At 42.8% G+C, this 12,579-nt stretch overlaps 1 protein-coding gene across 3 annotated transcripts in view; it reads right to left on the bottom strand.

The window, feature by feature from the left end:
* TTYH3 (tweety family member 3) overlaps positions 1-12,579 on the bottom strand; it is a 79,454-nt gene that overhangs the window by 27,735 nt on the left and 39,140 nt on the right. For all 3 annotated transcript variants that reach the window (XM_074840346.1, XM_074840347.1, XM_074840348.1), the window contains exons 2-5: positions 11,424-11,593; positions 3,893-4,004; positions 3,024-3,244; positions 2,128-2,223 (exon numbers count right to left, since the gene is read on the bottom strand). In XM_074840346.1, coding sequence (XP_074696447.1) covers positions 2,128-2,223; positions 3,024-3,244; positions 3,893-4,004; positions 11,424-11,593 — 599 coding nt within the window. The remainder of the gene's footprint in view (positions 1-2,127; positions 2,224-3,023; positions 3,245-3,892; positions 4,005-11,423; positions 11,594-12,579) is intronic.

The raw sequence follows: 12,579 nt of genomic DNA, 5'->3' as shown, positions 1-12,579 counted from the left end.
GCCGTATCAAAAAAACTCCCACAAAAACCATACTTTGTGGTCCAAAATTGGACAAATCCCTCCTGTTTCTAGAGCAAATGAGGTTGTCAGGTTACAGATGATGGGAGGGAACATTCAGCCCCTGTTCGGACACCTGACTTGGTTCCAAGCTTCATGCATGTGAACAGCACCTAAGCATCCCACACAGCCCCAGGAGAGAGAGAGTCACCTGCAGGCAAACAGTTCAGAGCAACAGCTTAGGTGCCTACCACTGCCACGTGAGTCCATCTCCGCACAGATTTAAAAGTTTTGTTCTGACAGCTGGACCTCATTACTGACAGAAATAGTGGGAAGTCTGCTCTCAAGCAGACACAAGGCAGAGGGATGACAGAGCAGAGGTCTCAATGACATTCAGCTAGCACACACCAGTTGAAAAGGCTTTTGCACTTCCCCAACCAGCACATTAACTCTTCACCTTTGCTGTCAGTATGAGTGCTGGAGATATTTAGGCAAAAGTGCTCCTCAACTCCCTCAAGTATGGGGATGCAGACTAATAAGCAGTTTTATTTTATGTATCCCTATCTTCAAGTAAAGGGATGCTGCCTTGCTCTCTCAGGGATGCTTTTTTCTTCAAGCTTTGAAACACAAGTAGGCTCCCTCCCACCCATACCCTGTAGAAAACAAAATAAACCCTGTTCATAACCAAGATATTCTTTATTCAAACCTAGTGCAAGTATCTCTGTGAGGAAGGGACATATCACTGTTCTGTGCTACATTTGCCTCATTAAAGACTACAGCTTTAAATAAATAAATCTATGGGTCTCCATTTAAAAAAAAAAAAAATCTATCTCTCAGTTTACCAACTTATTTCAATTCTAAGTAATCCCTATTCTGTGAATGGATCCTGTGGCTCATCTTACAGAAGTAATGGAGCTTCTCCAGACCGACCACTGCGCAGCACTCTGGAATAAGACATTAAAAACTTTATTATGCTTTTTCCAAATGGATGCAAAAATTATCAGCCATGGATCAGCAGAGTTTTGTGGTTTTATGACATATGGACAACATGGCTTGGTGCCTCCAGTTGAGCATGGTAATCAATAAGACACATTTGTTGTTTTATTTTAACTGAAGATGACTGGGTCAGTAACTGATTGCTTGACTAACAGATCTAAAACTGGCATTTCACCATCTTGCTTGGCTGTGATACACTTGCTTCTTTATGCCATGTGCTCCCTTTGGGGAATGCCTTAATATGAACTTCTGGCTAACATGGAATGAGATTCTAATTTAAACCCCGGGTTTACCATCTGTGCATACACTTGGACTTTTGTCTGTATAACCTGCCAGGTATGAAGTCATCTGGCAAATAACAAATCTGAATACGCATTCCAATTATTAATGGCATCACCATGTACCAGGAGAAACTCTTGGCCATGTCACTTGTCAAACTGTCACTATGTTTATGATACCAGTATCGTTGCCAAATATACCAAGATAAACGAGTCTACAATGTAGGGAGAGAAATACTTTTTCTTGTAACGGGGCCTGAACATGGCAACATTTGCAGTGCTTTTTAGAAACAGACATGCATTAATATTGCAGTACCATGGCAACAAGACTCCTCCTCATAACTGTACAAACCATTGCTTGTTCTCAGTTTAACATTTCTTCAGGTGTGACAACTAAAGGTAAACAAGAGCAGATCGTGACACAAAAGGCATGCTACCAGGTTGTGTAGACACATGCAATGCTTTCACAACTGTAGAGAATTAAAGGGAGATTTTTAAAGCCTGTAAATTTAAGGGACAATGTTCACATTACTATCTCCCAGCAAATGGAGGCTACCAATGCTACCCAGCAGAGGCAGACTGCCCAGATGAGTTCCTCATCTTCGATGAGAAAGCAATGGACAACAGTACCATTGCATTTTATAACTCAAGAACTTTCCCGTGAACATTTCTCCTACGTAGCCCTGATCCTACCCACAGAGCTATGCTCTACAGAGTCTCTACATTGAGAGGCAAATCTAAGATATTCAGTCTCAGAAGTCCTTGATAGCAACTGACAACAGTCTAGTGGTTCAAACTAGCAGGCACTTGCATTGAGCTGGCCTTCCTTATGCACTGTGCCTGCGTCAGGACTTACCCCATGAGAATGGCCCTGGAGTTTCTAATGAGCCCAAAGAGCACCAGCAAACATATCAGGACATGGAACAGGAGCAGGCCCAGGTATCCCAGCCACCTGCAGCAAACAAAAACATAGTCTGCAAAGGGAAACTGGTGTACAAAAGGCACAGATCAAGAAGCTAGTGCGACTCAATGGGAAAAACGTAGCCATTCTTTTCTTCAAGTAAAAGCCATCACTAATGATTAATCTCCAGAAAGCTCTGGATATTTGCTGGGCCTGGAGTCAAGGCAGGTAAAAGCATTTACACAACATGCCCAGCATACAGAGTTATTGAGAAATGAGACTGCTAATCTTCTTCTAGTGTGAAGTCATATGCAACTGGACACCATCAGGTGAAGAAGAGGCACTGCAGCTTCTTGAACTTCCTAGACATTTGTTCCTAGAAAATGCTTCAGTTATTTATTCCACATGTGTGGATAGAGGTTTTATTTTGTGCAGAGCTGATGAAATCTTTTATTAAATAGGTTTAATAAAAAGGAATGGTGTTAACTTACAGAAGCAGTGCAGCTTTTTTAACTCTATTTAGTTAACGTCATAGAACTACAATGCACTTATTAGGACACACAGTAGCTATCTCTGGGGCTGGTTTTCCTCTATGTTAGAACACAAACTACAGATTTTGCACATTGGGAACATTTCCCTTCAGCCAGTAAGAAAAGTTACAAAAAAAGTTTTTCTCATGCATTTTGATTTAAACTGAAAGCAACTTTACTGTAAGAAACAAATCAGCTGCGTGAGCCAAGAGCACCTGCAGTAATAGAGCCTTTGGCTCAGTCACCCAGAACACACACATCACTGCTGCAAAACAGGTCAAAACAGATGCTACAATCACTACACTACAGCACGCTACACACCTGTACCAGTCATAGAGGTCAATCTGAATTGCCAGCTCCTCCAGAGACAGCTCTTCATTCTTCCAAAAGGGGATCTCAGTTGCCTGCCTGACCAGATCATCCAAGAGACCTTGCAGTTTCTGGATTATATGCAGGTAGTCTGTCTGCTTCGAGAACATCTCCTCCAGGATGAGCAAGTTTGGTTCCACTGTTTGGTTCAGGGCCACTGCTGTATCTAGTACCTATAGTTTGGGACAGAAGAAGGGGGAAAAAGAAAAAAAAAAAAAAAGATAAAAACAATTAAAGGACAGGAAGTCAAGGAAGTAAAAGAGGATTCATTCTTACTAGCAAGTCATGGACAGCTTCCAGATTACCAGTCCTCTGGTTTTAAGAGGCTCAGACTGCTCACCCTTCAAAAGCAACTTACAAGCATCATAAAGTAAATCGCTTGCAAGCAGTCCAATGAGGGCATCTCAGCTGAGCCTTTAAACACGTGCAACATTTTGCGGCCATCAGGGTTGCAGTATGATACCCTGAAATTACAGGTAGCACAGGAACAACTGATTGTACTAAAATGGTACATTTTACTAAAACACTTGTCTGCTTTGGCCTGCCTCCTCTTCCGGATGTGGAAGAGAGCTGATCAGAAGCTGTTTTTAAACCTAGAAAAAAGAAGACTTCATTTAACAAGCTGTGTTTTCTTTGATATTTTTAGAAGAGCTGAAGAAATCACCACTCCATTAATGGAAATTTTAGCACATCTCTAAGCCCAGAGACTAACAAAAAATAGGAAGAGATACAGGCACAGCCAGATTCAAGAGAAAAGGTGCTGAGCAAGTCTGCTTATTCCCACACTCTCCATTTGCTAGCGTGTCTCTCCTAGTGCTTACCCGGTCTTGGACACCTGCCACAGTGCGGTTTGCATGGCGTAGCGAGTACGTCAGCCGGTGAATGCCGTCGCTGGTCTCTCCATTCCCATAGAAGCCAACAGCAATTCCAGCACTGCAGAGAAAGAAAGCAAGAAAGGGTAGAGTTAAAGCTAAGAGGAAAGCTATAGAATGCATGCCTTTCTGCTACAGCACCCCTGGTAGTCACATCATCACTTTCCACAGAAAGGGAAGCCTCATGCTTCTCAAAGGGTAGCTGGGGTAGTCATGCTCCTCAACAACCACTAAAAAAATTCACCTGTAAACATTTGCCCATGTTTTCCACAGAGCCAGTGATTCCCTGTATAGCATCCATATGATGAACAGCAGAACACCATCCCTTCTCAGGATGTATGTTTCATTTATGGTACCATAATGAAATCTGTTCAAAAACTGTTAAGAGAGTTCAGACCTAGCCATGGGCAACCAGAAATCCAGCCAGCCAAGCGGCTCGCCAGTGGCTCCTGCAAGAGCTGCCATTGCTGTCAGGAGATGCATACCTTCTCTGGACATAAAATAGATAGTTTCGTTACATTTTCTTAAAAGCAGGACACAAAGAGCTTGCATCGACTACTTGCCCATGGTGGTGGTTCCTCTAGATACAATTTCCATGCCCTCTTCTCTACACTGTGAAATATCTATGAACACCATCTATCTTGATTTATTTTCCCATTAGAAACATTTGTGTCTCACTGATTCAGAGTACTGGGAAGGAAGGCTTAATAACTTACTGGGACAAAAGGCCTATTTATTTTTAAAGCAAGTGAATTTCAAGCTTGCAGACACAATTCAACTCCAGCTGCTTAGCAAATTACCACCTATCAGCTGATTTGCCATAACTGTCCACACATATCAGTCTGTCCCAATTATAAAGTAAACCACATTAGCTTAAGCCTCACTTAAAGGAGGAAGATCCTGTAAATGAGTTGCAACCAGGAGATTATCTCATGCAAGTCAGCAATACATCTTCTATTAAGACATCACTGCAGGAACTCACACGTCTTCTCCCAAACCCATTTTTCCTAATAACAGAGTAGGAAAGAACTTGTGAAGGGGTCATGCAACTAAACTCATGGTAAATAAAGATTACCAAGATACAAATTTCCTATTCCTGTGTCATATTTAGCTTCAGAGCACCCAGGATCTTTCCTGGAAAGGTTCTCAAGACACCAAGATTGTGTTTGTGTTAGCAGAAATGAAGGTGGTGCTGGTGGTTTTGATGTAAATCTGAAGTTATTCTGGATGAAACATTTAGTTTCTTTACAACTTTGTGCTTGGGTTCTAACACTGCCCTCACAAAGTTGGTTTGAAGGAGGAATAAGAGAGGAAGGAAACAAGCCAAACATCTTTCAGAACAAGTAAGTGTAGTGCCTTTGTTTAACAGGAAGGGTCACTAGAGGACATTAGGCATTCTTCACCATCATCACTGGCTGGGAAATGAACCCAAGCAGGCAGGCCAGAGTGGGCTTTGTCTAGATAACAGACCCTTGCACAGATTTGCTCTGGCACATACATAAATCTGCCAGCCAAACAACCGTTTCTGCTCTCACTCCTCTCCTGCAGGAAGACAACATCCATCCCTCTCCTTTCCCGGGCTCATCGACTTCAGAAAGAGTGAGCAGTGAGCAGAACAATATAGTTCGCCTGGTTGCATTTCTACTTTCTCCTCATACATACAAGAAATAGAAGCAAAGATCAGGCACTGGAAGTGGAGCTACTATGAAAATCTGTGTCAGCCTCATGCTTTTTCCAACAGTTGAATCTCCATAAATTATAGAGAGCTTGGCCCATAAAAGCCTCAACTGAAGAGTCTTCCAGGGACAGTATGCAGCCTACATTGTATACAGAAAGAGAGGTAGTAGGTATGTAACGCTTAATATTTGGTGGTAACACAAGAACTCAGTCTCTTTCTTCATGAACACCATTCCTCAAACATTTTCCAAATGCAAATGATGCTGATAATTAAATAGAGAAAAGCCCTCTGCATTCCTCCCTGGTTGTGGCTATTATCAGAGCTTGATAACACACGCCTAGGATGCAGGGATAGAGGGAATAAAGAGAGACACACCCCCCTCCCTCCTCCTGAACTGGAGAGATTGCAGTTCCAGAGTTATGCTCAGGATAAGGCAACTCAGCAACCTCTGTCTTGAATTGTCCCTTGTTTTATCAGCGCAAATAAATTCAGACATACTCTTTCACTCTCCAGAGCAGCAGCAAACTTCAACAGTTTTTTCAACTATAGACACCAAATAAGTTCCAGAACATTTCTGACACGGAATATGCAGACCTGACCCCTTTAATTGGTGAAAAATTTTTATTCAGCCTGTCACAGCTACTAGAAGCCTGTTCTTTCAGCAAAGACTTGGTAAGTGCCCAAAACCTGCTGCTTGACTCTCAGTATTCCCAGCACAGTAGCACTGTTTTGGTGGAAAAGACTCAGAAACGGTACTCTGAAGTAGCAGCAGTCATCTTGACCTTAAAGATGCAGCACAGCTAGGTACATTAGCCAGTTTACTCAAAGGTACCATTTATGAAGTGCTAGCAACTACAGGCAAGTAACTTGAAACTCTTTGCCCTATTCAAGGCAGAACTACTCCAGCAGCCATCCATAGGCTTCCCATCCAGCCCTGTATGAACCACAGCTTCGACCGCCTTTAATGCTCAAGGCACGGTCACTACTCCTGCAAGAAAACACTAGAGCAACAGGAATTGGGACAAAAGCCTTTTAATTCAAGTTACAAATCCCTCTAAACATGCGTATCACACATCCACTGGAAACTACACATAAAGCATTAATTATTCATTCCGTTACTGCCCAGCAAAAGCCAGCTCTGCATTCATGCCCTGTGCTATCAAGGGCCACTTACACAGCCATTCCTTCTCCTAGGAGCAAGCTGTACAGTTTTGTGGCAGTTCCCCTTTCCACCACGCTAGAGAGGGAAGGAAACCACCCCTGAAGCCCAGAAGCCGAGGCTGGGGGCAGCTGCCCAGACCCACACTGTGAGTGAGGCAAGGGCAGAGCTGGAGGGCAGGCAGCGGGGTATCTGCTGGGGGGAGGAGAGAACTGCTGCTGTTTAGTTTTCTGTTTGCATTTGGCTTCATCTAAATCCAACAGTTGTTTCAAATCCCTACCTACACACACTGGTATAAGTTCCTATTGTTTAAAGCAGATTTAAGGATTTGCACTAGTTTTTAACTACCTTTTACTTGATTAAAGGGAAACAGAGGGGCTCCTTTATTTAAATGTGCTCTTTTAAAGTAAAAATAGATCAACGCATCTTAACCCAACAGCGTAAGTCCTCGAGGTCAGGACAAATCACATGGTTCCTTGCACAAAACCCAGGAGGCTCTGTAGCCTAAGATATAGCAGATCCGTCTCCCAGTACAGGATGACAAAATCATCACCCAATGAGGAAGCCTGCGTTTCTGTCACGCAGTGTGGATACAAGAACAGCATTCCTGAATGACACAGCTTTTTTCCACCCTAGCACCCTCTGGAAGATACTCCAACGCATTTTCAATGCTCCTATAGGAAAAGTCATCTCCACTTCTGCTATTCTGGCTTCTGTCACACTTCGCTCCCTGGCATACCCCACCCCCTCTCCTCCTGAATCCATATCGTCCCAACCTCAATTCCTCATCCTCAACCTACCTTTGTCAGTCTCCTGTTGCTTCCGCTACTCCCACCTCTCCCCTGCCTTCCTTCTCACTCATATTTTTGAACAAAAATCTTAAAAACAAATTAAAAAAAATAAAAATCAATCTATCAAGTTCTTACAGGCCATTAAAAAAGTTGATCCTGCTGTTCAATACTCCATTTAAAAAGTCACTTGACTACTCAGTCATTTTGGTAAGTTTTAGGAAACCCACTTATGTTAAGTCAAGAAAACACCACACTCCTGAGCTTAACACTATCATCCCTGGTGCACACCCACAGAAACACACTAGAGAGACAGGACACCATACCAGCTCTTTGAAGAGTTATATGACGTGAGACAGAAGAGCAGCATGCCATGATTTCTATGCATTCCTACAGATACACTGTTTGATTTAAAGTACTGCAGGTTATGTACACACACTTCAGTATCACTTTTCAGCAAGACTCAAGAAATTCAAGTCTGGAGAATAGCTTTCCTGTTGTTTGTATGCAAAAGTCACATGGGCTTAGGACGTCCCTTGATAAAGAACCAGAAAAGAAAAATCAAGTGTAATTCCGAAATAGCTTGCAATGCGACCTGCAAAAAAAATGTTTTCTGAATTACACAAGGTATACATGAACAGCAGAGCATTAATCTGATACAGAGAGCATATACATGACTTCTGGTGGTGAGACCCTGCTGTTGTAATACCACGCACACACAGTGAAAACCCCTCTGGGTACCCAATCACCAGTCTGAAAAGACAAACACTAGCCATTCACATCACATCCTTAGAAATGAATAATCTAACTATACCAAGTCATCTTTAATTACAGGAACTTCATAAGGAGAGCCCTTTTTAGACTGCATGTTCTCAAGAGGAATGTTAATTTGTCTGTCTAATTACCACCTTGCACTTTCACACCAAGGGAAAGCGCTATTACTGGCACTTGAGAAAGAAAGTTTTCACCATCTATTTTTACCCATTTCTTTCAGATACCCTCTCCACAAAGCTTTCTACCCACCTTCAGAGCTGAGCTCCCTTCTGGGAGAGTTAGGGTCCCCTAACTGGTGGATGAGATGATTTATAAGACAACTCCCCATACACAGAAACCCATCAAAATTGGTAAGGACTAGAAATTAACTAAGTATTCAAGGAATAATCTAGACAAATCACTCCTGCAGTTTTGTGGCTAGAGCAACTGGGAAGACTCATTAGAAAGATATTTTGTTGGAGAGCTCCTGTTAACCAGTTACATCATCCTGCTGGCTCAGCATTCTCCCTTTTGCTCAGCAGGAAATAGCGAGTCATTAGGAAACAGGGATCCACAGCACTCAGCAGGATTCACAGTACAAACAGCCCTCTGGGATTATGTACTACCTGAATAAGCATGTACTAGGACAGCTGGACTTAACCAGAGTTAACTAGTTCTTAGCTAGGAAAACAATAGTCCACAGTACTCAGACAGACCAGCCCAGTTGCTGTTCGGAACCTCTCGCTGCTTTGGCATCCAAGCTACCTCTCTCCCCTTGCGTACGGTGGTACAAACTGCCTCCCAGGTCAGCCAACTGCCAGGCAGACATCCAGAATAGCCTTATTCCCCACCACTCTGAAACGTAACAGCATCTGCCGCTCTGGCACTTCTACGTGTAACACACAGCTAGGACAGGATATATCCAGCGGACTAATCTATAACTGGTGCTATCTAACTGGGACTTCCTGCTAGCACAGATTAGATTCCTTGCTTGTCGGAAGCCGCATCTGCATTCCTAGCCAGATGCTGAGCACAGACCACCAAGAGGCACCAGTTCAAGTGCACTGTCGCGTCCAGCTGCTGCAAGAAGGGCAGAAAACCAACCTCAGCTTTGCAGGAGAGTGGCAGCACTTGGACAGCACCTTCACTCCCCACGGATGGTACCAACCTGCTGTTGCTCAAGCATGCTGACTTCAGAGTGGAAATTTAAAACAATTTAAAAAGTCAAGGCAAATATTCATCCAATATCACTGTAAATTCAGGTAGAATCTTAGTTTTAAGGATACTCCTGCGTTTAATACTTGCAAAACCAAATGGTACACCAAGGATGAGAACCAACAGTTCAGATTTTGAGAAGTCTAAGCAGTTCTGACTTGTGGACTTGACTGTGAGTCACATCAATTTTACCAGAATGTATATGCTGACCTTCCAACTTTAAATTCTCTCATGCACACTCTGGAAGACACACAGAATACCTCACCCTTTCTACAATTAAAAGGAAATACAACTACCACACTCTGCAGCAGCTGTCTTGGACACATACACTGCATAACAACAGCCTGTAGCAGCAGCAAAACTATAAATAGCATCAGCTAGAGCTTCTGCAAGAAAGGGTTAGGACCACAGCACTTTCAGTGGATTGGAATAGATGCAGCTGAAGCTCTTGAGATGACTAAAAGAAAGGTGAATGATGCTAAGATTTCTTCTTTGCAAGTTGCTCTCTGGTTTGCCTTTCCATTCCAGGCGCCTATTGCATTCAGCAAAGCACAGAAGAGCTCCCTGCAAAGGCAGGAATATTGGCTAGTGCACTAGCTCTCCTCAACGCTGAGCCCCTGCCTCTACAGGCAAATCCATCCCCAGCTGCTAAACTCACAACATAATGTCTGCTCTGCAGTGTTTGTTGCAGTACTTCAGGGGTTTTCTATTCTCTTAAGCATGGGCCTCAAAAGAGCAAATACACGAATGCATCAGTAGCACAGTCTAGCCCTTGAACAGCTAAGCCTGACCTTCAGACAACATGCTCACCTCCAGAAAGATCACATACCACATCACAAAAAGATCCACCACCTATCAGCAGGTTAATACAAAAAGTGAGGCACAAGACACTGCAAAATGCAATCTTCTTGTTATCTCCTAGGGGTCTGCTCCCAGATCTGTCAGTCACGCAGAGGGACAACTAAGAGCACCTGGAGTCTTGGGCAAGAGTAGATGATGGTTGGAATTGGTAAGAAATGCAGTGCTTGATCTCAGGGCATATGTCCTTACAGCTCAGAGTATTCATTCTGCCCAAGTCAAAACAAAGTCCAAGGCTCCTTCCAGAAGTCTGCAAACATGTCCCTGCTTTCAGATGCCCCCATTGTTAACTTTCCAGGAAATGGGATCCTCATCTGTGTTACCTAAAAAAACCACCAAATCACGCAGAAAACAAACAAAACGTAAATTCTCACCTTTTAATTTCTTCTGCACTCATTATCCACTAATTAACTACTTTTTCTTGTTTTTCAGCAACCCTTCTTTTCACCTCACCTACAACAGCTTCTATTGTTCAGTCATAACATCAAACGTTGCTGACACCAGCACCATTACTAGCAACCCTTAGAGACAGCACATTAGTACAGATAATGAAATGCAGCAGTGTCTTACACAGGCTGCAAAATCTGAACATCCACTCCAGTCAAATACCAATACTTCCAAACCCAAAAGAATCATCTGTGCATCTTTCTTCCTAATCTACTCTCCCACACATTCTTTTTGGACACCAGATTCTAAGAAATCTCCACCTAGACCTGATAAATATTTCAACTGTATCCACCCTATTTAAGCGATAAGCTTCTAAGGGCGCAGTGTCCTTGATCTACCACTTGCAAAGTATTTAAGAGCAGGGCATTAGCTATTCCTTTTCACATTGCTCAAACCATTAGGCAGTTCAGCAAGTGGCAGAAAGGAAGAAAATACATTACAGATATTTAAAACATGCATACACCAAGCGGAACGAGAGATTACTGACATTAACTACAGACACAGCGTACCAAGCATGAAAATGCATGCACAGGTACGCCAATCCAAGCAACAGGGAAGATCCCTTTCAGGCATCAAGCATACCTGCACACGAGGGTTGCGATGATGACACACCATGCCGTACAGCAGCAGTCAGCATTTAGATGTTCTTCGCTCTTCCGATGGCGGCAACACAGCCAAAACGAGTAGAACAAGAGAAAGAGCAGGTCCAGAGCGAGGCAGGAGAGCGCGATGCCACCCAACAGCAACAGGGCCTGCGGAAAACAGAGACAGGCGTCACATCTGACCAGGGCACAGCCACAGCAGAGGATGTGAATCAGCGCCCAGATGGTCAAGGGCTCTGCAACAAGACAGCACTGAAGGCATACATTGAAAACAAGTTGGTTTGTGGTTTTTAAATATTTTAAAAATACAAACAGGAGGTTTTTAGCCCCACTTTCTCCCCTCTCTGCATCCCACTCTATGAAACCATGTTCTGTACCTAAGCAGTAAATAGCTGAGCCATTTTGTCTGTCCCAGTCTGCAAACAGCCTAAGTGAATCAGGAAGGGTTTCCTCTTTACTTCTCATCAGAGGTCAGCAGATTTAAAGAAAAAAAATTAAAAAATAGTTCAGCCAGCTGCCTCTATCTCTACAGTTCTTTAATCTTCATGAATAAGTATGCAGGCTTATTCATTAGAAATCCAAGTGCATGAGTGGGCTTGAAAGGGGGTGGAATTTATTATACATGCGTGAGATTGATTTAAAAAAAAAAAAAAAGAATCCCCATGCAATGCTTCAGTTCAAGGTAGACCTAGAATAAATGCTAAACCCCTCCATATACCATCCACATATATAGGTACAACAAACATGGATGCTATAGACACACCGGCTTGAAGCCGTCACAAGCTGAGTTATTGTGTTATACATATTTCTAGTCAGATATTCCAGAGAGGAAAGGGAAGCAATAAGTGTTTAAGTCCATTCCAATTTCTTTTTATTCAAAAAATCCTGGCCAAAACCCAAAAATGCAAAACAATTTTGTTAAATAAAATAATTAAAAAAAAAAATCCATTCTAACACCAAATCCAGCCACACTTACCCATGTGAATGAATGAATGAAGTATTTTACCCATAAGCTTTTTTGGATAAACCCTTGGTAGTGGTTTAGAAATTACTTCAATATCTGGAAAGGGCCTAAGTCACCCACCGCTACCCCAATAGCAGGAAGGCAGACGTAGATCTGTATCAGCAAACCTAAA

Source organism: Strix aluco, chromosome 15, assembly GCF_031877795.1.
Source record: "Strix aluco isolate bStrAlu1 chromosome 15, bStrAlu1.hap1, whole genome shotgun sequence".
Taxonomy (NCBI): Eukaryota; Metazoa; Chordata; class Aves; order Strigiformes; family Strigidae; genus Strix; species Strix aluco.
The sequence above is the reverse complement of the archived record's forward strand: the minus strand, read 5'-3'. Positions and strand labels throughout refer to the sequence as shown.